The 26,538-nt window shown below is 40.6% G+C and overlaps 1 protein-coding gene across 1 annotated transcript; it reads left to right on the plus strand.

Annotated features, from left to right (window-relative positions):
- Window positions 1-1,903: 1,903 nt before the first annotated feature.
- LOC133541911 (papilin-like) lies at window positions 1,904-25,992 on the plus strand. Its single transcript, XM_061885634.1, has 13 exons — window positions 1,904-2,157; window positions 3,842-3,922; window positions 4,103-4,212; window positions 9,020-9,080; window positions 11,629-11,731; window positions 11,810-11,937; window positions 17,577-17,894; window positions 17,973-18,149; window positions 22,698-22,848; window positions 22,929-23,009; window positions 25,186-25,336; window positions 25,411-25,489; window positions 25,605-25,992. The coding sequence occupies exons 1-13, from the start codon at window positions 2,014-2,016 to the stop codon at window positions 25,797-25,799; spliced, it is 1,779 nt and encodes a 592-aa protein (XP_061741618.1). The 5' UTR covers window positions 1,904-2,013; the 3' UTR covers window positions 25,800-25,992.
- Window positions 25,993-26,538: the final 546 nt, after the last annotated feature.

A 26,538-nucleotide genomic window follows, 5' to 3' on the forward strand; every position in this document is an offset into this window, starting at 1 on the left:
ACGTGGGCATGTGCCGAAGTGCGGCAAGCAGAGCGCAAGGATGAGGGCGCCCCGACCGTGACAGTCGCAAAGACAATAAAGACCTATCCTATCCTAACCTAATCCAAAGTTGTCTTTATTTTTAAGTTATCATGCCACGATTTTACCATCACGGCCCACTTGGGAGTAGATTTTCCTCCACACGGCCCCCTAAGCTGAAATAAGATTGATGCTTTTTGTTGCTTAAAGAGCCTTCATTTACATTTGAGATCCTAATACTATACTTGATTAATTGCAAAAGGACACGCAGAACAATGCACGAATGAGTGCTCTACAGTCTGACACATGGGTGTCAAAGTCAAGGCCCGCCGGCCAGATTCGGAACTCGTGAATGAATGATCTACGGCCCCCGGGACGATATTTGATCAGTATTAGAGCCGGCCCGCTGCTGTTTTGAACGCACCAATACTCCAGATATTAGATGGATTAGATTAGATAGTACTTTATTTATTCCGTCAGGAGAGTTCCTTCAGGAAAATTACAATTTTCAGCATAATCCCATTCAAGATCAGACAAACATTAAAGGGGGACAGAACAGGATCGCTGACGGGTCTGCCGGCTTCCAGCGCCCCTTACAAAAAGAGATGAGATACAGGTAAACAAGGGGGGGAGAAAAAAATAGAAGATTAAAATAAAATAAAAAATAAAAAAAAATCGGTCTTAGCCTGGGCCCTGGAGAGGGGGTGCAGACTGAGGCCAAGGGAAAAAAATATAAAAATATAATATATTTTATAAAAATATAAAATATAAAAAAAAAAATAAAAAAAAAAATATATATATATATAGATATATATATATAATAAATAAAAAAAAATATATATATATATATATATATATATATATACATATATATATATGTATACCTCAAATATTCAACTCTGCTCTTTATTTATTTTTAAATATTGCTTGTTTTTTTTTTCCCCATTAAGTAATATATTTCCGACAAAAATTGAAGAAAAATTAAAGGATAAGTTAACCATTATATCAGTAGATAGATCTGAAGTTGTTCAAAGATTTTAAGTATTGAAAGGAAATATTATTTTTTTGCTGACTTACAACAATTTTATGAGTGAATCCCTCTTGGATTCTAGGAGTGAAATGAAGTGAATTATATTTATATAGCGCTTTTTCTCTAGTGACTCAAAGCGCTTTACATAGTGAAACCCAATATCTAAGTTACATTTAAACCCGTGTGGGTGGCACTGGGAGCAGGTGGGTAAAGTGTCTTGCCCAAGGACACAACGGCAGTGTCTAGGATGGCGGGAGCGGGGATCGAACCCGCAACCCTCAAGTTGCTGGCACGGCCGCTCTACCAACCGAGCTATACCGCCCCAGGAGTAAGTGTATATAGTCCATCTTAAGGTTGCAAAACAGTGGAATGGACTATATCCTGCTTATAACCAGCATCATATGCATTGGACATTTTGTGCTGTTTTCTTTCCGAAAAATGTGTAACCCTGCAAAAAAAACAAAAGACAAATGTCCACCGCAGAGGACGTTGGTTCTCAGGAATATAGAAAGACCTATGGCACAGAGTGTGTGTAGAGAACACTGGATATCAAAGTGCAGCATTGCTGTCAGTAACTACATATGGTCGCTACATCTGTAAGTTAAAACTCTACTATGCAAAGCCATAGCCATTTATCAACAACACCCAGAAACGCCGCCGGCTTCGCTGGGTTTGAGCTCATCTAAAATGGACTTATGCAAAGTGGAAAAGTGTTCTGCGGTCTGACGAGTCCACATTTCAAATTGTGTTTGGAAACTGTAGACGTCGTGTCCTTCCGGAACAAAGAGAAAAAGAACCATACCATATTGAACCATATTCTCATAGGCGCAAAGTTGAAAAGCCGGCTTCTGTGATGGTATGGGGCTGTGTTTCTTTCCAGAAATGTCTAACTCTGCAAAAAAAAAAAAAAAAGTCCACCGCAGAGGACGTCGGTTCTCAGGAATATAGAAAGAGGCGGTGTTCTAATGTATGGCTGGACTCTGACGCCTCATTGGCTGTGCTGTGCTGACAGAGTGTGTGCAGAGAGAACACTGCATGTCAGTGTGCGGCAGTACTCCTTCCACCAACACCGGGACTCAACATATTTCCTCGGCATTCTCATTGAAAAGGTAAGACTTATATCACACAGTATCGGCATACTTCTAGAAAATGAAAATGAACAAACGACTGAGAGAGTAGGTCAAGGCTTTCAACTTCACACTCTTTTAACTGTGTTACTATTAACCTAAAGGTCCCGTATAGATCTAAATTGTACTCCTATTGTTGTCCTATAGTTACTTTTTTCAATTAAAATGACTGAACCTGGGGATACTTTAGAAATGTGACACGTTAATAAAAGATTGTAATGTTTGCAGAAGTACAAACCCTGTTTCCGTATGAGTTGGGAAATTGTGTTAGATGTAAATATAAACGGAATACAATGATTTGCAAATCACTTTCAACCCATATTCAGTTAAATATGCTACAAAGACAACATATTTGATGTTCAAACTGGTAAAAAAAAATGTTTTTTGCAAATAATCATTAACTTTAGAATTTGATGCCAGCAACACGTGACAAAGAAGTTGGGAAAGGTGGCAATAATTACTGATAAAGTTGAGGAATGCTCATTAAAAACACTTATTTGGAACATCCCACAGGTGTGAAGACTAATTGGGAACAGGTGGGTGCCATGATTGGGTATGAAAACAGCTTTCCAGAAAATGCTCAGTCTTTCACAGGAAAGGATGGGGCGAGGTACACCCCTTTGTCCACAACTGCATGAGCAAATAGTCAAACAGTTTAAGAACAACGTTTCTCAAAGTGCAATTGCAAGACATTTAGGACTTTCAACATCTACGGTCCATTATATCATCAAAAGGTTCAGAGAATCTGGAGAAATGACTCCACGTAAGCGGCATGGCCAGAAACCAACATTGAATGACCGTGACCTTCGATCCCTCAGACGGCACTGTATCAAAAACCGACATCAATCTCTAAAGGATATCACCACATGGGCTCAGGAACACTCCAGAAAACCACTCTCACTAAATACAGTTTGTCGCTACATCTGCAAGTGCAAGTTAAAACTCTACTATAAAAAGCGAAATCCATTTATCAACAACATCCAGAAACGCCGCCAGCTTCTCTGTGCCGGAGATCATCTAAGATGGACTGATGCAAAGTGAAAAAGTGTTCTGTGGTCTGACGAGTCCACATTTCAAATTGTTTTTGGAACTATTGGACATGGTGTCATCCGGACCAAAGGGGAAGCAAACCATCCAGACTGTTATCGACCCAAAGTTCAAAAGCCAGCATCTGTGAGGGTATGGGGGTGCATTAGTGCCCGAGGCATGAGTAACTTACACATCTGTGAAGGCACCATTAATGCTGAAAGGTTCATACAGGTTTTGGAACAACATATGCTGCCCGACTGTTTAATGACTGAAGCTCTACATAAAACAAGAATGGGAAAAAATTCCACTTTCAAAGCTTCAACAATTAGTTTCCTCAGTTCCCAAACGTTTATTGAGTGTTGTTAAAAGAAAAGGTGATGTAACACAGTGGTGAACATGCCCTTTCCCAACTACTTTGGCACGTGTTGCAGCCATGAAATTCCAACTTAATTATTATTTGCAAAAAAAAAAGTTTATGAGTTTAAACATCAAATATCTTGTCTTTGTAGTGCATTCAATTGAATATGGGTTGAAAAAGGATTTGCAAATCATTGTATTCTGTTTTTATTTACCTCTAACACAATTTCCCCACTCATATGGAAACGGGGTTTGTATTTAATTCCTCTCCTTCCCATAGTTTCTGCAGTTGGCGATAGAAATGGACAAGCTGAAAGTCCTGGCGCTCCTACAGTTTCTGGCAATACCCACCGTCTGGACTGTGAGTCTCACATCTGGCAATGTTTCCTTAGGGTGCTCTCAACTTTCAGTACAGTATGTTCTATAATACTGATTTATGTGCAGCATATGGGGACTATCTTGTGGCAGAAGAATGCCGCACGCTAGTGTGAACATTACTGTGTAGGCTGACCAACTGACTTTGATGCCCTTGCACTTGCAGCAGACACAGCCCTCGTACGACCACTGGGGGGAGTTTGGCCCCTTTGGCCCCTGTAGCCGCTCTTGTGGCACTGGTGTGGCAATGAGAACCAGGAAATGCCTTACATCAAGGTAAGAACAGACTTTGTATTGTTCTTTGTATGAAATAAAAATCAAATGCAGGTACACCAGGAGTTTGGACGGGTGATCTTCAAAACTATTTTCACATTTTTAAGACCAGGGATCTCGGCAATTGTCTGAGACGTTATTTTGCAGCCCCCACCTTAATATGAAAGTCTAATGTTAGTGCGCCCCCTGAGTTTTATATGAATGGCGCCTGACAGCGTTGTGTTATTTGGCTCCAAAATGGCTCCTTCAACGTTCTGGGTTGCCTACCCCTGCATTAGTGGAAAAGTAGCAAATGAGTGGAAGCGACAGAGATGTTGCCACACATACAGGGGTTCTCTTACCTGCCTGGCTGCAGTTACACCGCGACACCAAATCGTTATTTGTAGAGTAGTTCGAACGAGTGAACGTACTGAACCGAATCACTTCATGAACTGATTTGTTCCTTTCTCAGTTCAGTTGCGCTCCATGCCGGTATGAGTGGAACCGGCGCATTCTGTGACTCACTGGACCCTCGACGTCGGCGAACGACGCAGCCAGCTATTCATCATGGGGGCGGGGGGAGGGACTGAGCAAACGATTCGTTCACCGCGGATTAACGACAGGAATCACTCAGTGAACGACAAGGCTCTCGCTCTCCGCTCTGCTTGCCCCAATGCCGCGAGTGATTTTAGTAGGCTATTACTATTTTTTTTTTATTTCCCACTTTTATTTATTTCTTATTTTCATTTCAGTGCAATAAAACATACTTAACAACCAAGTGAAGTGAAGTGAATTATATTTATATAGCGCTTTTTCTCTAGTCACTCAAAGCGCTTTACATAGTGAAACCCAATATCTAAGTTACATTCAAACCAGTGTGGGTGGCACTGGAAGCAGGTGGGTAAAGTGTCTTGCCCAAGGACACAACCTCAGTGATTAGGATGGCGGAAGCGGGAATCGAACCTGCAACCCTCAAGTTGCTGGCACGGCCACTTTATCAACCGAGCTAAACCACCCCAACCAAGACACAGAGTAACACTTTGTTCATTGGACAGGCCGGAAACGCACACACAGTGTTTTTAAAAGTAACAGAATCTCTACTACAGCTGCAATGTCTGTTTGCGAACGTCAAAGGGAGTCTGTCAGGGCAGAGAGCGATTCACGTCTGTCGCCCTCTGGCCCACAGAACTGTAGCTGAGTGATTCAGGTTCCCTTCACGAACCTACAAGAACTGACTGGTTGTCGCTGAGGACGTGATTCAGGTTTGCGCTGCACTCACTCACTCATTCAGAATCAGGACTCGCGAACCTACTGACACAGAGAACTTACTGTGTCGCGGAGGAGGACGTCACATTGAGGCTCTCGTTCAGTCACGGTGCATTGGGCATTCGCGAACCGACACACACCGAGATCTGCCGCTGGGGAAGCTGTTACTGACTGACTCATGATCAGAGGTGGGTAGTAACACGCTACATTTACTCCGTTACATTTACTTGAGTAACTTTTGGGATCAATTGTACTTCTACGAGTAGTTTTTAAGCAATTTACTTTTACTTTTACTTGAGTATATTTATAGAGAAGAAAGGCTACTTTTACTCCGTTCCATTTATCTACATTAAGCTTGCTAATCGCTACTTTTTTTTATCGATCTATTAATGTTTGTTTTGGTTAATGACAGTGCTTCAAAGTAGGGTATACGCATGCCTGCGTTTCACCAATCACATGCAGTCACTGGTGACCTTGGACCAATCAAACAGAGCCAGGCGGTCACATGACCGTGATACATAAAACCCGACTTAAACATGTTGACAAACTTATTCGGGTGTTACCATTTAGTGGTCAATTGTACGGAATATGTACTGTACTGTGCAATCTAATAATAAAAGTTTCAATCAATCAATCAAAAGTGTAAAGGAAAAAACACACTTTTTATTTCCACCGTACTTCCCGTCAAAAGCCTAAAGACTGATCGCACAGTTCCGGTCTTCACAATAAAAGCGCCGCTCCATCGCGCCTGCGCTAACAAAATAAGAGTCTCCGAAAGCCAGCGCAAACAAGCTAGCAAGCTACGGTGTTTGCCGCCAATGTATTTCTTGTAAAGTGTATGAAAACAAATATGGAAGCTGGACAGATAAGATGCCAAAAAACAACGACTTTCATGTGGTATTAGACAGAAAAGAGGAACTTTTTTTCTCCTCCGTTTGAAAACGTGGACGTCTGATTCCAATCAATGCAAGTCATCAGGATCAGGTAATACACCAACTTATATTCTTGTGTTCATGAAAGATAGGAATCTATATGTTAAACATGCATGTATATTCATTAAAACACCTTCAACATGTGAACAAAAACGGCAAAATAAATAAATATAAATTATATACTGTATATATAAATGTATGTATGTATATATATATATATATATGTATATGTCTTGATTGGATTATCCAGAGAATAGTGCTTGATACCGTGGTAGAGCGCAATATGTAGGTGTGGGAAAAATCACAAGACTACTTCATCTCTACAGAACTGTTTCATGAGGGGTTCCCTCAATCATCAGGAGATTTTAATGGAAGCATTCACATACAATGGTTCATATAGGGCACAGAGTGGGTGGGTACAGGCAGGCGTAGGGTGTGGTGATTGGCTCATGTGTTACCTAGGAGGTGTTTCCGTCTGTGGCGGCATGTTGAAATGATTTCACTGCGCTTGTTGAGGGATGATAGATCTGGATGATATATAATAAACAGTTTCTCTTTTAAGCATAGGTTGCATCTTTTATTACCACTGTTGTAAGGTGTGCTGGAGGCATCAGTCGTTTACCAAGCAAAGGTAACACGCAAGGACATTAACACATCCGACACGTACGTAGGATTAACCGAAGGAGCGTTCAAAACAAGATGGAATAATCACAACGCCTCCTTTAGAAACCAGACTTTGCGGAATTCTACAGAACTCAGCAAACACATTTGGAACCTCAAAGACAATAATGTTGAATATTCAATAACATGGCAAATTCTTGCATCCAGCACACCTTACGGTGAACACATTTTTTGAACGACTCAATTTAAGGAACTTATTGTAGTGATTCAATACAGTCAAAAGAACTGCCGATCCCATCACTATTGTAGAGATGTCCGATAATATTGGACTGCCGATATTATCGGCCAATAAATGCTTTAGAATGTATTATCAAAAATGATAGGTATCAGTTTCAAAAATTAAAATGTATGAATTTTGAAAACGCCGCTGTACGGAGTGGTACACGGACGTAGGGAGAAGAACAGAGCGCCAATAAACCTTAAAGGCACTGCCTGTGCGTGCCGGCACAGTCACGTAATATGAAAGTGAATGCAAGTCATACTTGGTCAACAGCCATACAGGTCACACAGAGGGTGGCCGTATAAACAACTTTAACACTGTTACAAATATGCGCCACACTGTGAACCCGCACGAAACAAGAATGACAAACACAATTCGGGAGAACATCCGCACCGTAACACAACATAAAAATGACAGAACAAATACCCAGAACCCTTTGCAGCACTAACTCTTCCGGGACGCTACAATATTTTATTTTCTTGCGGCCCAGCCTCACCCAGGCTCTGCATCCAGTGGCCCCCAGGTGAATTGAATTTGAGACTTAAGACCCTATTGTTGACCAAATGCTATTTTGTGTATATTAGTCTTAATATTGTACTTTACTTTATACTGAGTTCTACAAACCCTGTTCCCATATGAGTTGGGAAATTGTGTTAGATGTAAATATAAACGGAATACAATTATTTGCAAATCATTTTCAACCCATACTCAGTTGAATATGCTACAAAGACAACATATTTGATGTTCAAACTGATAAACGTTTTTTTTTTTTTTGCAAATAATCATTAACTTTAGAATTTGATGCCCGCAAAACGTGACAAAGAAGTTGGGAAAGGTGGCAATAAATACTGATAAAGTTGAGGAATGCTCATCAAACACTTATTTGGAACATCCCACAGGTGTGCAGGATAATTGGGAACAGGTGGGTGCCTTGATTGGGTATAAAAACAGCTTCCCAAAAAATGCTCAGTCTTCCACAAGAAAGGATGGGGTGAGGTACACCCCTTTGTCCACAACTGTGTGAGCAAATAGTCAAACAGTTTAGGAACAACGTTTCTCAAAGTGCAATTGCTAGAAATTTATGGATTTCAACATCTATGGTCCATTATATCATCAAAAGGTTCAGAGAATCTGGAGAAATGACTCCATGTAAGCGCCATGGCCGGAAACCAACATTGAGTGACCGTGACGTACGGTCCCTCAGACGGCATTGTTTCAAAAACCGACATCAATCTCTAAAGGATATCACCAGATGGGCTCAGGAACAATTCAGAAAACCGCTGTCACTAAATACAGTTCGTTGCTACATCTGTAAGTGTAAGTTAAAGCTCTACTATGCAAAGCGAAAGCCATTTATCAACAACACCCAGAAATGCCGCCGGCTTCTCTGGGCCCGAGATCATCTAAGATGGACTGATCCAAAGTGGAAAAGTGTTCTGTGGTCTGACGAGTCCACATTTCAAATTATTTTTGGAAATATTCGACATCTTTGCTGGCATGAAATTCTGAGTTAAATATTATTTGCAAAAAAAAAATAAAGTTTTTGAGTTTGAACATCAAATATCGTGTCTTTGTAGTGCATTCAACTGAATTTGGGTTGAAAAGGATTTGCAAATCATTGTATTCCGTTTATATTTACATCTAACACAATTTCCCGACTCATATGGAAAAAGGGTTTGTATATTTGCGCCTAACTTCAATAATGTTTGCTTGCTTTGTCTCTCTTTTTTAGGACAGATGGGGGTCATGACTGTGTTGGATCGTCCAAGTCCTTTCAGATCTGTAATACAAATGTAAATATGATATATTATATATATGTATGTATAACTATTTATGCCCTGGACGTTTGGCCGGGGGGTCATAAATAGTGCCTAGGGTCAGAATTTGTGAGTTTTAGGTGTAACTGTACAAAATGAGGTCCAGAGCCAGCCTAAAATGTTAGCATGCGCACAATAAAATGCTAACACTTCGATGGCATGCTAACTGTTAGCATGACTCACATTTCAAGTAACACATTTCATGTTGAAAAACTTATTGGGGTGTTACCATTTAGTGGTCAATTGTACGGAATATGTACTGTACTGTGCAATGTACTAAAAGTCTCAATCAATCAAACACGGCTGTAAGAGTTAGGAAATATATAAATATTAACATGCAAAATTATATGAAAAAGTTAGCATGCTTAAGTTGGCATGCTAACAGTTAACAAGTGTCACGTAAAAAAATATATGACTCTGGGGTAAATGTTTGCAAAACCAGCTCAAAAAGTTAGTATGCTGATTTTAGCATGTTAGCAAGCTAATGTTAGCATGCTATCAGTTAGCATGTGTCACATACCAAGTAATATGAATCAGGGGTAAATGGTTGCAAAACAAGGTAAAAAATTTAGCATGCTAGACAGCTAATGTTAGCATGCTATCAGCTAGCATGTGTCACACACTAAGTTATATGACTGTGTAAATAGAGGAAAAAAGTTAGCATGTTAATGTTAGTATGCAAGCATGCTAACATTGGCATACGAGCAGCTAAGAAATGTCACATACCAAGTTATATAACAATATATAACAATAACAAAAGCTCAATTACAGCTCATTGTAATACCTATTCTGTGTTATGTGTTTTATGTTGCACGATTGCACCAAGAAAAATTCCTAGTTTGTGAACTCGTTCTCAAACAATGGCAGTAAAAAACTATTCTAATTCTGATATGACTCTAAGGGAAACGCATGCATACAGTTAGCATGTTTCAAACACCAAGCTAGATGTCTATAAGGTGTATGGCTGCGAAATTAGACAAAAAAAGTGTAAAATTTGCTCAAAAAAAGTTAGCACTTAGATGTTAGCACGCTAACATTAGCACGCTGACAGTTAACATGTGTTTCATTCCAAGTTATATGGCTCTAAGGTGTATGGCTGCGGAATTACACAAAGAGAGTGTAATATTAGCTGGAAACGTTGTAATGCTAATGTTAGCATGCTAGCATGCAAGCTTTTTACCTTTTGAATTCCTTCCTCTTCTTTCCTGAAAATTTAAATCAATGTTCAAGTATTTTTTTTCTTTATTGTAAAGAATAATAAATACATTTTAATTTAATTTTTCATTATAGCTGCTGTTGTGAAATATTTCTTCAAACTTATTATGATTAAAATTCCCCAAAATTATTCTGGCAAATCTAGAAAATATGTAGAATCAAATTTAAATTTTATTTCAAAGTATTTTGGATTTCTTTTAATATTTTTTTTCTGGAAAATCTAGAACAAATTATAATTTGTCTTTGTTAGAAATATAGCTTGGTCCAATTTGTTATATATTCTAACAAAGTGCAGATTGGATTTTAACCTATTTAAAACATGTCATCAAAATTCTAAAATTAATCTTAATCAGGAAAAATTACTAATGATGTTCCATAAATTATTTTTTTTAGTTTTTCAAAAAGATTCGAATTAGCTAGTTTTTGTCTTCATATTTTTTGGTTGAATTTTGAATTTTAAAGAGTCGAAATTGAAGATAAACTATGTTTCAAAATTTTATTTTCATTTTTTTTCCTGTTTTCTCCTCTTTTAAACCGTTCAATTAAGTGTTTTTTTTAATCATTTATTCTCTACAAAAAACCTTCCGTAAAAGGAAAAAAAAAATGACAGACAGAAATACCCATTGTTTTATATATAGATGTATTTATTAAAGGTAAATTGAGCAAATTGGCTATTTCTAGCGATTTGGTTAGTGCGTCTGCCTCACAATACGAAGTTCCTGCAGTCCTGGGTTCAAATCCAGGCTCGGGATCTTTTTGTGTGGAGTTTACATGTTCTCCCCGTGAATGCGTGGGTTCCCTCCGGGTACTCCGGCTTCCTCCCACTTCCAAAGACATGCACCTGGGGATAGGTTGATTGGCAACACTAAAATGGTCCCTAGTGTGTGAATGTGAGTGTGAATGTTGTCTGTCTATCTGTGTTGGCCCTGCGATGAGGTGGCGACTTGTCCAGGGTGTACCCCGCCTTCCGCCCGATTGTAGCTGAGATAGGCGCCAGCGCCCCCCGCGACCCCAAAAGGGAATAAGCGGTAGAAAAATGGATGGATGGATGGATATTTAAGTGTGTATCAAACTGGTTGGTAGCCCCTTTGCATTAATCAGTACCCAAAAAGTATCTCTTGGTTTCAAAAATGTTGATGATTGCTAACATGGCATTCATTGCTGTAGCAGTCAATGGGCGCTTGCATTGCAGCAAAAATACGATTTTAAAATGACCTACCTCAAATAAACAAACTGATATAAACAACTGTTTTCTGTTATAGGAATGTCAAAAATTGACTAAATGAATCCTTTTTTTTCCACATGACAGGAATGTCCAGTGGGTTCCAGGGACTTTAGAGAGGAGCAATGCTCCCAATTTGACCGAATGGACTTCCAAGGCAGACATCACACATGGGTGTCATATTACGCAGGTATGATACCTAATACTGCAAACTCTGTGACTACTGGACACAGGCGGCTTTAGGTGGGTTCTGCTCTGTTCTGTCCAGCCAACCCTTGTGAACTGACCTGTGTCACTCGAGAAGAGAACATTGTTTACCGTCACTGGCCCAAAGTACAGGATGGAACCCTGTGCCATCTGGGACGCAGTGACATCTGTGTGGACGGCGTCTGTAGGGTAAGGCAATTGTGTCAATCTAATGTCAACTTTATGAATTCGGGGTTGTTTTCTCTGGTTTACAAAACCCAAAACCAGGGAAGTTGGCACGTTGTGTAAATGGGAAATCAATCAATCAATCAATCAATCGATGATTATTTACATAGCCCTAAATCACTAGTGTCTCAAAGGGCTGCACAAACCACAACGACATCCTCGGGAGAGCCCACATAAGGGCAAGGAAAACTCACACCTAGTGGGTCGCCGGTGACAATGATGACTGTGAGAAAACCTTGGAGAGGACCGCACATGTTGGCAACCCCCTCCCCTCTAGGGGAACCGAAAGCAATGGATGTCGAGCGTGTCTAACATGATGCTGTGAAAGTTCAATCCATAGTGGGTCCAACACAACCGTGAGAGTCCAGTCCAAAGTGTATCCAACCCAGCAGAGAGAGTCCCGTCCACAGTGGAGCCAGCAGGAAACCACCCCAAGCGGAGGCGGATCAGCAGCGCAGGGATGTCCCCAGCCGATACACAGGCGAGCGGTCCATCCTGGGTCCAGGCTCTGGATTAGCGTTCCATCCTGGGTCCCGACTCAGGACAGACAGCACCTCATCCATTGCCACTGGACCGGACCCCTCCAGTGGGACAGAGGAGAAAAAGAAAAGAAACGGCAGATCAACTGGTCTAAAAAGGGAGTCTATTTAAAGGCTAGAGTATACAAATGAGTTTTAAGGTGAGACTTAAATGCTTCTACTGAGGTAGCATCTCAAACTGTTACCGGGAGGGCATTCCAGAGTACTGGAGCCCGAACGGAAAACGCTCTATAGCCCGCATACTTTTTTGGGCTTTGGGAATCACTAATAAGCCGGAGTCCTTTGAACGCAGATTTCTTGCCGGGACATATGGTACAATACAATCGGCAAGATAGGATGGAGCTAGACCGTGTAGTATTTTATACGTAAGTAGTAAAACCTTAAAGTCACATCTTAAGTGCACAGGAAGCCAGTGCAGGTGAGCCAGTACAGGCGTAATGTGATCAAACTTTCTTGTTCTTGTCAAAAGTCTAGCAGCCGCATTTTGTACCAACTGTAATCTTTTAATGCTAGACATGGGGAGACCCGAAAAATAAATAAATAAAAACAGAATACAATGACTTGCAAATCCTTTTCAACTTAAGACAAGATACGTTCGAAATGGTAAACGTTGTTATTTTTTGCAAATATGAGCTTATTTGGAATTTGATGCCTGCAGCATGTTTAAAACTAAGACTGAGATAGTTGAGCAATGCTCATCAAACACTTATTTGGAGCATCCCAAGGGCTAATTAGGAGCAGGTGGGTGCCAAAATTAGGTATAAAAGCCTCTTCCATGAAATGCTCAGTCATTAACAAACAAGGATGGGGCTAGGTCACCAATTTGTGAATAAATGCGCTAGCAAATTGTTTAAGAACAACATTTCTCAACCAGCTATTGCAAGGAATTTAGGGATTTCACCATCTACGGTCCGTAATATCATCAAGAGGTCAGAGAATCTGGAGAAATCCCTGCACATTGGCAGCAAGACTGAAAACCAACATTGAACGCCTGTGACCTTCGATTCCTCAGGCGGTACTGCATCAAAAAGTGAAAATCAGTGTGTATAGGATATCACCACATGGGCTAAAGAACACTTTCCGAAAACCACTGTCAGTAACTACAGTTCGTCGCTAAGTCTGTAAGTCAGGGTTGTCAAACTAATTTTAGATCCGGGGCCACATGGACAAAAATTTACTCCTAATTGGGCCAAACTAGTAAAATCCCGGCACAATAACTTACAAATAAAGACAACTTCAGATTTGTTTCTTTGTTTGAAAATACAGCAGGCAAAAATGTACTAATCATAATGTTGTTTGATTTTTTTACACCCACATGTTGCGGTTAATCATTTATTTGTCGTTTATATTTTCTTAATAATTTATGTGATGATGTTCATCAGTCAACTCATTGGTGTCAATCAAAATAAAAATATATATAGTATATATCAAAATCAAATTACAGGTTGTTATTTATGTAGTTTGATCATTTTCCTCGACTGATGTACTAACATCATGTGGTTTATTTTGTACACATGTAGCATAATTTACAAAGATACCAAGAATTGCTATTGTGACATCTAGTGGACACATTTAGAACAGCTGTTTCTTTCATTCAAAAATTTCAGGTTAATTTTTATACTTCGCAAACTTATCCCGCGGGCCGGATAAAACCTGTTGGCAGGCCTGATCCGGCCCTCGGGCCGTACGTGGGACACCCCTGCTGTAAGTGCAAGTTAAAACTCTACTATTCAAAGCCAAAGCCATTTATCAACAACACCCAGAAACACCGCCGGCTTTGCTCGGCTCAAGCTCATCTAAGATGGACTGGTGAAAAGTGGAAAAGTGTTCTGTGGTCTGAAAAGACCACATTTCACTTTGTTTTTGGAAACTGTGGACATCGTGTCCTCCGGACCAAAGAGGAAAAGAACCATCCGGACTGTTTTAGGCGCAAAGATGTTCTGGGTATGACATTAAAGTGCATCCGGCAGTGGAGGCTCCTCTATGGGGTCTTGGGGCACAAGGAAGTTAACCCCTTTACTACTGTTACCCCAGGTGGCCCTTGGCAAAGGCTTAGTACCTGACTGCCCCCTAGCCAGGGATACGGTAAAGACCTTAACGACGGAGCAGGCAGAAGACGGTAGATGTAAGAACTACCACAACGGTCGCAATGGTGGAAGAAGGCACCCCCACATTTATGTGGGCCCAGTTATAGGGAAATAGCAACCCAAGACCTCAACGGTGGAAAAGGCGGAGGATGATTGGTAACCCTGTGGAGCCTCACAACGGCCTGGATGGCGGATGAAGGCTGCAGCAGAAAAAGGTCTCCAGTCGTTTTGAACTCCATGCCACTGGACCCTTGCCCGGATTTGCCAAGAATCGTGTGGTGACTGTCTGTGCACCATTCTCCTCACGTTAAACAAAGTCACGCACATGCATCCTCCACAAGGGGGACACACCCCTACCAGGAGGATCGTCATACTCGCTTCGAGTGACCGCCGTAGTTCAAAAGCCAGCATCTGTGATGGTATGGGGGTGTATTAGTGCCCAAGGCATGGGTAACTTACACATCTGTGAAGGCACCATTAATGCTGAACGGTACATACAGGTTTTGGAACAACATATGTTGTCATCCAAGTAAAATCTTTTTCATGGAAGCCCCTGCTTATTTCCGCAAGACAATGCCAAGCCACGTGAGTGTGTGTACTAGACTGGCCTGCCTGTAGTCCAGACTTGTCTCCCATTGAAAATGTGTGGCACAATATCCATCCATCCATCCATTTTATACGGCTTATTCCCTTTGGGGTGGCGGGTGGGGGGGGGGGGGGGGGGGCATGGGGCTGGTGCCTTTCTCAGCTACAATCGGGCGGAAGGCGGTGTACACCCTAGACAAGTCGCCACCTCATCGCAGGGCTAATGTGGCGCGATATGAAGCCTGAAATACCACAACGGAGACCTTGGACTGTTGAACAACTTAAGCTGTTGGGACAGTATAGCTCGGTTGGTAGAGCGGCGGTGCCAGCAACTTGAGGATTGCAGGTTCGATCCCCGCTTCTGCCATCCTAGTCACTGCCGTTGTGTCCTTGGGCAAGACACTTTACCCACCTGCTCCCAGTGCCCCCCACACTGGTTTAAATGTAACTTAGATATTGGGTTTCATTATGTAAAAGCGCTTTGAGTCCCTAGAGAAAAAGCCCTATATAAATGTAATTCACTTCACTGCACTTCACTGTGCATCAAGCAAGAACGGGAAAGGAATTCCACCTGAAAAGCTTCAAAAATTGGTCTCCTTAGTTCCCAAACGTTTATTAAGTGTTGTTAAAAGGAAAGGCCATGTAACTCAGTGGTCAAAATGCCCCCATGCCAATTTGTTTGCAACTTTTTCTAAGTCAATGATTATTTGACTATTAATTATTTAATTATTATTATTATTATTATTTAATTATTATTTATTTGTCAATTATTATTTTCAATCATAAGAAGAAGTGCCTATTTTTTAACTAACACATCTATGAAGCAAGTTATACAATCCCTTGTATTGTCACATATGGACTACTGCCCAGCAATCTGGTCTAATGCATCTAAACAAGATCTAAATAAAATCCAGCTTACCCAAAACAGAGCTGCCAGACTAGCTCTCCATTGCTCATTTAGGACCGGCATTGAGATCATGCATCATGAATTGTCATGGATGAAAGTTGATGAAAGACTGGCTTGTGGTTTGATTCTATTTTTTAAAAAACATCTATACATACCATAAACCCTCATATCTTTATTCTCAGCTCTTGCTTGCCAGTGACAGTCACAACTACGGTACCAGGCTAGCCCAAAGAGGTGCTCTCACCCGTCTTGAACCCAAAAGTGATGTTTTGAAAAACACTGTAGTGTATCGGGCAATCACTTACTGGAATAGACTTCCACAATATCTGCTATCAATCACCAGCATAGTGGGCTTTAAGAATAAACTAAAAGGAGAAGTATTGCGTAAAGAGATTATTTTAGATTGTACCTAATGTCATGACTGTTTTTATTGACTATTGAGTATTTTTATTGATTATGGGATAAGCAGCAGGGGCTTCACGGTGGCAGAGGGGTTAGTGCGTCTGCCTCACAATACGAAGTTCCTGCAGTCCTGGGTTCAAATCCAGGCTCGGGATCTTTCTGTGTGGAGTTTGCATGTTCTCCCCGTGAATGCGTGGGTTCCCTCCGGGTACTCCGGCTTCCTCCCACTTCCAAATACATGCACCTGGGGATAGGTTGATTGGCAACACTAAATTGGCCCTAGTGTGTGAATGTGAGTGTGAATGTTGTCTGTCTATCTGTGTTGGCCCTGCGATGAGGTGGTAACTTGTCCAGGGTGTTCCCCGCCTTCCGCCCGATTGTAGCTGAGATAGGCGCCAGCGCGCCCCGCGACCCCGAAAGGGAATAAGCGGTAGAAAATGGATGGATGATACTTTTTCGTCACTTATTGTTTGTCTTTGGTACACTAATGTGTATATTTTAGGCCATTGGTTCTTTGTTTTATTTTTGCAGAAATGTATACTGTATATCTATTTTTATATTGCTATTTTTATCTTTGGTATGAAAATTATTATGTAACAACATGTATTAGTATTTTTTGGTTCTTTGTTGTTGCTATTTTTGTATTATGACAATTTATTATTGGATCATGTTGTACTGCATTTTAATCGTTTGTTCTGTGGTTGTGTGATGTTTTTTGCCTGGATCCCAGGAAGAATAGGCTCCACTGCGGTGTAGACTAATGGGGATCCTTAATAAACTAATTTGCAAACAAAAATGAAGTTTCTCAGTTCGAACATTAAATGTATTGTCTTTGCAGTCTCTTCAATTAAGTGGAATAAGTTGAAAAGGATTTGCAAATCATTGTATTCTGTTTTTATTTACAATTTACACAAAGTGCCAACTTCACTGGTTTTGGGTTTTGTATTTTTTTTTTTTACAGCAACAGAAATATATTTAGAACATGGTTTGATAGGAAAGGATTTTCTTTTATTATTATTTCTTTTAGCAGAGATTTCCTGTGATTTAAAGAGACAGTAGCACTTTGACTATTATTTGTTGCAGGTAGTAAGCCAAGGAGTGATTTTGGGCATGGAAGACGACACTCATCCCGATCATTCCCCTGCCACTGATGCCGTCGCCCCCCAGCCGAGGGAGACCCAATCATACGTTTACAAAACCGGCGCCTACGCTGAGTGCTCCGCCACCTGCGGCGGAGGAATGCAGTATCGCAAGGTGGAATGCTGGCTTCAGGACCCGGCGAGCCCCCGTATGGTAGACGAAACCCAGTGTATCACGCAGGGCCTGCTGAGGCCCCAGTGCCAGCAGGTGTGCAACATGCACCCGTGTGATGCCAAGTACACCGTCTCCAGCTTTGGTCCGGTGTGTATCTTTCAAATGCAATACATTGGTGAACTGTACTTGAAGCAAAGAATCATGATGGACTGTATCGTGATTTAGTGCTCAGTGACTTGTGGAGAGGGCCAGCAGACAAGAGAAGTGATATGCGAGGGTCTAGGAGGGGAACGCTTGGTTGACGAGGCCTGCATCAACCTCCAAAGACCTCCCTCGGTCCAGACCTGCAGGAGAAGAGTCTGCCACACACACATCACCTGGCATGTTTCCACCTACGGACTGGTAATTACAGCATTTCAATACTATGGAAATCCTTTAAAAAACAGAGGGGTGACTAGGTTTAAAACACAGGGAAATATTTAACTCCCTAATAATAATATTAATATAATCATAAGAATAGTGAGGTTATATTATGATTTGTATTATTTGTATTGTATCTATTTTTTGAAACACTAATACAAAACCTCACAATAATGTCTGAATACTAAAAATGTTATGACAGACCGCCTTAAAAAACGAAATAGAATTTAACTTTTTTTTTTTATTGAATGAGAGACCCAGAATGTACATGAAAATAAAGAATGTGGGATTTACAATATTATCTATGAACAATAAAACACTAAATATTGAGAACATATCAACGTCACACCCCTTCTCCATCGACATATTTTACATTTAAGCGAAATGCAACAAAAATGCAACAAACACAGCAAAATATGAAGGCGAAGGGTAAAAAAAACCCATCTACTATCTGATATATGTGATATATCACTAAGCTTTAGAACTTTGTTGTAAAAATCTCCTTCCGCGTCTGTCCCTGACACCCTCATTTCAGGCTGACACTCTGTGGAAACGCTTGCCACCCACACTCGTCTGAGCTGCTGTGACCTAGATTACCATAGTAACTAGTATATCAGGCCTGGGTGATTATTTTGCCTCGGGAGGGCCAAATTTAGAGAAAAAAATTTGTCTGGGGGCCGGTATACCTATTTTTAGGAACACTAATACAAAACCTCAAAATAATGTCTGAATACTAAAAACGTTATGACAGACCGCCTTAAAAAACAGAATGGAATTCTAATTTTTTTTTTATTGAATGAGACACCCAGAATGTACATGAAAATAAAGAAATTGGGATTTACAATATTATCTAAGAACGATAAAACACTGAATATTGACAATATATAAATATGTAAACCTATGTAAAAGCGCTTTGAGTCACTAGAGAAATGCAACAATAATGCAACAAACACAGCAAAATATGAACGCGAAGGGTAAAAAAAACCCCATCTACTATCTGATACATCTGATATATCACTAAACTTTAGAACTTTGTTGTAAAAATCTCCTTCCACGTCTGTCCCTGACACCCACATTTCAGGCTGACACTCTGTGGAAACGCTCCCCACCCCACACTCGTCTGAGCTGCTGTGACCTAGATTACCATAGTAACTAGTATATCAGGCCTGGGCAATTATTTTGCCTCGGGTGCCAAATTTTGAGAAAAAACTGTGTCTGGGGGTCGGTATACCTATTTTTAGGAACACTAATACAAAAACTCACAATAATGTCTGAATGCTAAAAACGTTATCACAGACCGCCTTAAAAAAACGGAATGGAATTTTTAATTTTTTTTATTGAATGAGACACCCAGAATGTACATGAAAATAAAGAATGTGGGATTTACAATATTATCTATGAACAATAAAACACTAAATATTGACAACATATCAACGTCACACCCCTTCTCCATCGACATATTTTACATTTAAGGGAAATGCAACAAAAATGCAACAAACACAGCAAAATATGAAGGCGAAGGGTAAAAAAAACCCATCTACTATCTGATACATCTGATATATCACTAAGCTTTAGAACTTTGTTGTAAAAATCTCCTTCCGCATCTGTCCCTGACACCCACATTTCAGGCTGACACTCTGTGGAAACGTTCCCCACCCACACTCGTCTGAGCTGCTGTGACCTAGATTACCATAGTAACTAGTATATCAGGCCTGGGTGATTATTTTGCCTTGGGAGGGCCAAATTTAGAGAAGCAACTGTGTCTGGGGGTCGGTATATCTATTTTTCGGAACACTAAAAAAAACCTCACAATAATGTCTGAATACAAAAAACGTTATGACAGACCGCCTTAAAAAACGGAATGGAAATGTACATTTTTTTTTATTGAATGACACACCCAGAATGTCGATGAAAATAAAGAATGTGGGATTTACAATATTATCTATGAACGATAAAACACTGAATATTGACAATATATGAATATATAAACCTCTCCGTCCACATATTTTACATTTAAGCGAAATGCAACAAAAATGCAACAAACACAGCAAAATATGAACGCGAAGGGTAAAAAAAACCCTTCTACTATCTGATATATCTGATATATCACAAAGCTTTACAACTTTGTTGTAAAAATCTCCTTCCACGTCTGTCCCTGACACCCACATTTCAGGCTGACACTCTGTGGAAACGCTCCCCACCCACACTCGTCTGAGCTGCTGTGACCTAGATTACCATAGTAACTAGTATATCAGGCCTGGGTAATTATTTTGCCTCGTTGTGCCAAATTTTGAAAAAAAAAATGTGTTTGGGGGTCGGAACCCCTCACGATAATGTCTGATTGAGAGGAAAAAAAGTTAGGACCGACCACCTTAAAAAAAGCAATGGAATTTTACATTTTTTTTACTGAATGAGATACCCAAAATGTACATGAAAATAAAGAATGTGGGATTTACAATATTAACTATGAACGATAAAACACTGAATATTAACAACATATGAACTTCGCTCCTCTTTTACTTCTCAAATCAACTCCTCCATAGACAATTTTTAGAATTAAGCAAAACACAGCAACGATTTTATATATATACAGGTATATATATAGGGAAGCACGGTGGAGAGGGGTTAGAGTGTCTGTCTCACAATACGAAGGTCCTGAGTAGTCCAGGGTTCAATCCCGGGGTCGGGATCTTTCTTTGTGGGGTTTGCATGTCCTCCCCAGGACTGCTTGGGTTCCCTCCGGGTACTCCGGCTTCCTCCCACTTCCAAAGACATGCACCTGGGGATAGCTTGATTGGCAACACTAAATTGGCCCTAGTGTGTAAATGTGAGTGTGAATGTTGTCTGTCTATCTGTGTTGGCCCTGTGATGAGGTGGCGACTTGTCCAGGGTGTACCCCGCCTTCCGCCCGATTGTAGCTGAGATAGGCACCAGCACTCCCCAAGACCCCAAAGGGAATATATATATATATATATATATATATATATATATATATATATATATATATATATATATATATATATATATATATATATTAGGGCTGGGCAACGATTAAAAATTTTAATCGAAGTTAATCGCACTATTTCTCCGATTAATCGCGATTAACTGCATTGTATACGCAAAGCCCAATAATGAATTCAAAAGTAGTGTGTAGCGCACCTTTATTGGAATATTCTCCCACATGAAAAAAAGTGCCAAAACATTTGTTGTGCAAACACAATTTAAATCAGTCCTTGTCAAACAGTTGCAGTTAAATAGCATATTTTATGAAAATCAACTCAAAAAATGTAAATACAAACATTTAAGCTTATTACTACCACTGCCAGGGTATTTAAGTTATCCTGTTTGTTATGGAAAATAAATATAATCTACATACAAATCTCTGAGCCACAATCATAACATCTGAACAAGCAATTTCTGAGGTAATAGCAGAATTTTTTTTTTTTATCAGGGTCTTATATTTAAAAAACCTATATTATAGGTAGTGGGCTGTTTTAGGGAATTTTTGATCAAATTATCCGTAGTAGCAATATTAATAATGTTGTGTTTATTCTGCGTAGTGCACTTAAAATAATTATGACCATATCTAGGAATTGATATGATGGGAATTTCCCGATTGTTTGCTTGGTGCTTTGATAAACTGAACGCATATACATGGTACTATATTGTGATGTTATGAGCCTGGGAATAAAAGAACTACCCTACCCAGCATGCAACAGGAGTGACGAGCATGCGCGGTAGCCCGGTATAGGTTGTGTGTCGCCATGACGGCATCTTGTATGTTGTGATATGCACGCTCTGAAAGCAAACGTTAAGAACTCAGCCAACACGCCTCGTCTGCATTATTCATAAATAGACAAACAACACATACACTCCGCTGCTGGATGTAGCCGGCAAAGTATTCCCATGCTAGCTAGCCGGTCTAGCAAGAACGCATCATTCAGCCCAAAACGGCCCGATCTATCCACATCCAGAATTGTCTGGCGGTCGTAAGTGATCCCGGAGTGACCACGCTGTAAGCCAGCCGTGAATTTTGCAGAATTGTCCGGTATTTTTGCCAACTGTTCCGTCTTTACCAAGAGCCCATCGACGCCGGGCGACGCCATCTTGTTAAGAAAAGGCGTTAACAAAATAAAAGCATGTAAACAACATACGCAAATGTGCGATAAAATAATTTTCGGCGTTAATAGATTGATGAGTTAACGCGTAATTAACGCATTAATTTGCCCACCCCTAATATATATATATATATACATATACACACACATATATATATATATATATATATATATATACAGTAAAGTATATACCTACAAGATGTTTACATAGTTTTAGTGCATGTAAACATACCAAGTGTTTGGGGTGGCAACGTTGGTTTTAGGGCGGGATGGGGAGGCCTTTAGGAGTCCCAGGATGTGGTGCTACGCCTCTGGACACTGATTCAATATAACAAAGAAAAAAAAAACACTTGACATGACATGATAACAAATGACAATGCATCTTGCCGTTCATGAACGTGTCATTTTGCAGTGCACTCGCAGTTGCGGCGGCGGTGTGAGGGAGAGGCAGCTGGGCTGCTTTGACGCCAATCTGAAGCCACAACCGGTGGTCAGGTGCGGGATCATGAGGAAACCCGCAACTGTGGAGCGATGCAACACGCAGCCCTGCTATGAAGCTCAGGGTGAGGCAACTCCACATCTGTGGCGTACTTCTTCAATGTGATTGTATTAAAAGCACTCAGCGGATATTTCCCCTCTGTAGGAGTACCGAGTCTGCAGGATCCGGGGGCGCATGAAAGCACCATGACCGGATTTGTACCGTATGTTCATGAGGAGCCTTCAGGTTTGTAGATTATACAGAACCAGTGAAGTTGGCACGTTGTGTAAATAGTACATAAAAACAGAATATAATGATTTGCAAATTATTTTCAACCTATATTCAATTGAATTCAAAGCAAAGACAAGACACTAATAAACTATGTTATTATTTCCTAATATTAGCTCATTAGGAATGTGATGCCTGCAACATGTTTTAAAAAAGCTGGGACAAGTGGCAAAAGAGACTGAGAAAGTTGAGGAATGCTCAACAAACACTTATTTGGAACAGGTTAATTGAGAACAGGTGGGTGCCATGATTGGGTGTAAAAGCACCTTCCATGAAATGCTCAGCCATTCACAAACAAAGATGGGATGAAGGTCACCACTTTGTGAACAAATGCGTGAGAAAATTGTTTGAGAACAACATTTCTCAACGAGCTATTGCAAGGAATTTAGGGATTTCGCCATCTATGGTCCGTGATATGATCTGGGGAATTCACTGCACATAGGTAGTAAGGCTGAAAACCAACATTGAATGCCCGTGACCTTGGAACCGTCAGGAGGTACTGCATCAAAAAGCGAGTGTGTAAAGGATATCACCACATGGGCTCAGAAACACTTCAGCAAACCACTGTCAGTAATTACAGTTTGTTGCTACATCTGTAAGTGCAAGTTAAAACTCTACTATGCAAAGCGAAATCCATTTATCAACAACATCCAGAAACGCCCCCGGCTTCTCTGTGACGGAGATCATCTGAGATGGACTGATGCAAAGTTGTTTTTGGAAACTGTGGACGTGGTGTCCCCTGGACCAAAGAGGAAAATAACCATCCGGACTGTTATAGGCACAATGATCAAAAGCCAGCATCTGTGATGGTATGGGGGTGTATTAGTGCCCAGGGCATGGGTAACGTACACATCTGTGAAGGCACCATTATTGCTGAAAGGTCCATACTGGTTTTGGAGCAACGCATGTTGCCATCCAAGCGACGTCTTTTTCATTGACGCCCCTGCTTATTTCAGCAATTAAATTCTAAGTTATTGATTATTTGCAGAACAAAATTGCTTGTCTTTACAGTGTATCAAATTGAATATATTTAAAAAAGGATTTGCAAATCATTGATTTCTGTTTTTATTCCCGATTTACACAACGTGCCAACGTCACTGGTTTTGGGTTTTGTATAACTGAAGGATTAAAATGAAAGAAAAACATATTCAAACCTTTACAAACACCTTGAAATGGTCGACCACAGAGCTGTTTATAAACCTGATTCAACTTATTCAATGATGTTAATGCGCATACTTGCCAACCCTCCCGGATTTTCCGGGAGACTCCCAAAATTCAGCGCCTCTCCCGAAAACCTCCCGGAAGAAATTTTCTCCTGAAAATCTCCTGAAATCCAGCGGAGCTGGAGGCCACGCCCCCTCCAGCTCCATGCGGACTTGAGTAGGGACAGCCTGTTTTCACGTCCGCTTTCCCACTATATAAACAGCTTGCCTTCCCAATCACGTTACAACATCTACGGATTTTAATAAAAAACTGCACACACAAGGAGACGAAGCAGAAGAATGAGGAAGTTACAGCCATGGCGACGCCGTCTGTAATAGAGTGATTCTATGTTGTCTGTTGCCATCTCCTGGTGAATGTTGGCTATAGCGTTATGGGGTGGCTTTTTGATTGGCCAACGATTTATGTGGTGTTGCGCACCTGACGGCAAGTGACTCTCGCCAGTACGCAAATGGCACTACAAAGGTTACTCAAATAGTGAAAGGTAAGTGTTGTTGTTGTTTTTTTAGTAACCAGCAAGCACAGTACAGTTAGTAGAACAACTGTGTTTTTATTACTCTGTATTTGATTGGTGCCGTCTGAAATTTAACTATTTATTTTATTTATATATATAATAATATAAATATATATAGCTAGAATTCACTGAAAGTCTAGTATTTCATACATATATATATATACATACATTTATATATATATATATGAACATATATACATATGAAATATATATGAAATCCTCGAGTTGGTGAATTGTAGATGTACAGTATATATATTCCTCCCCTCTTAACCACGCGCTGCCCCAACCATGCCTCGACCACGACCCCCACCCCCTACCTCCCGAAATCGGAGGTCTCAAGGTTGGCAAGTATGTTGATGCGTCATTATTTGTATATGTCTCTGCATGTTGATGTTCTAGCTTCCAGACCAAGCCCTGACAGTGATGCCAACCCAGGAGTAGTTACTCCTGACTGTCACCAGTCTACTTTTGGCTGCTGCCCTGATGGCCATACCTCTGCCACTGGACCCAGAAACGGGGGTTGTTCCCGAGCTGACTGTGTTAACACCAGGTAACAATTGTTTGTTTCTTTTTAAAAACTGTTGAAAGATGTATTGGCTAAGTTAAAGTACCTTCCAATCGTAGATACGGATGTTGTTTGGATGAGGTTACACCTGCTCAAGGATTTGGAAGAGCCGGATGTCCCGAATACCAGACTATTGTGGTAGGAAATGGCCTATTTAAATTGCAATGTTCCAAGTGCTGCTGAAAAACAGGAAATCACCATCATCTCTTGCAAAAGTTGAATCGGATCTTCTTCATTTACCTTTGCACTCCAGATCCCGGCAGATCCAACCCCTCCACCTGCACGGACTGTGTGCTCCCTACCCCGCGACCCGGGGCCATGTGACACCTGGAAGAGACGGTTTTATTACAACACAAGCAGCGGCAAATGTACAGAGTTTTGGTTCGGAGGCTGCCAAGGCAACGCTAATAACTTTTTTTCTCTTGCAGCCTGTCAAAGTCAGTGTTAGGTCTGCGGGCTACACCCCTAAAACGCCCCCAAACATAAATGACAATTAGGCAATATAATATGTAGGTGTCTATGACTTTTTCATTTTGTAACTGGCATATTCACAGCTCCTGGTTGTGTTTATGTTCATTGTTTACAATTTTGGCATGTCGGTCACTGTCATTTGTGTAGTGTTGTTTGTGCAATTCAATAAAAACAATGTGATTACCCATTTTTAAATGGTAATGTCCCTCTGTAATGTGACACTGGTTTAAGTCCAGTAAAAATATTGAAACTGACATTCTTCATCCCTATGCGGATTAATTATACTGCACATATTGCAAAGTCAACACTTCAATATTTAACTACTCATGTGTATGTCTGGTCTTGTCACCCCCTCCCGAGCAGAAGGGCGACACGGAAGTGCGGCTGGATCAAAAGAGGCGTCGGAGAACAAAAAGTTGCTTTATTACAAGCGAGCGTCATTATACAGGACTGCAGTACCTAGAGGAGGTCAAGTCAAAAATATTAGGCACTCCTAACTTGAAGAAACCAAACCAACAGTTTTATATTCATCCCTCCTGTCTCAGTGTGTGTGTGCTAAGTCAGGAAAGCACATCCTGACTGGCTTATTAGTGATTCCTAAAGCCCCAAAAAAGTCTGCGGGCTATAGAGCGTTTTCCGTTCGGGCTCCAGTACTCTGGAATGCCCTCCCGGTAACAGTTCGAGATGCTACCTCAGTAGAAGCATTTAAGTCTCAC

The sequence above is a fragment of the Nerophis ophidion genome, linkage group LG24 (assembly GCF_033978795.1).
Source record: "Nerophis ophidion isolate RoL-2023_Sa linkage group LG24, RoL_Noph_v1.0, whole genome shotgun sequence".
NCBI classification, from domain to species: domain Eukaryota; kingdom Metazoa; phylum Chordata; class Actinopteri; order Syngnathiformes; family Syngnathidae; genus Nerophis; species Nerophis ophidion.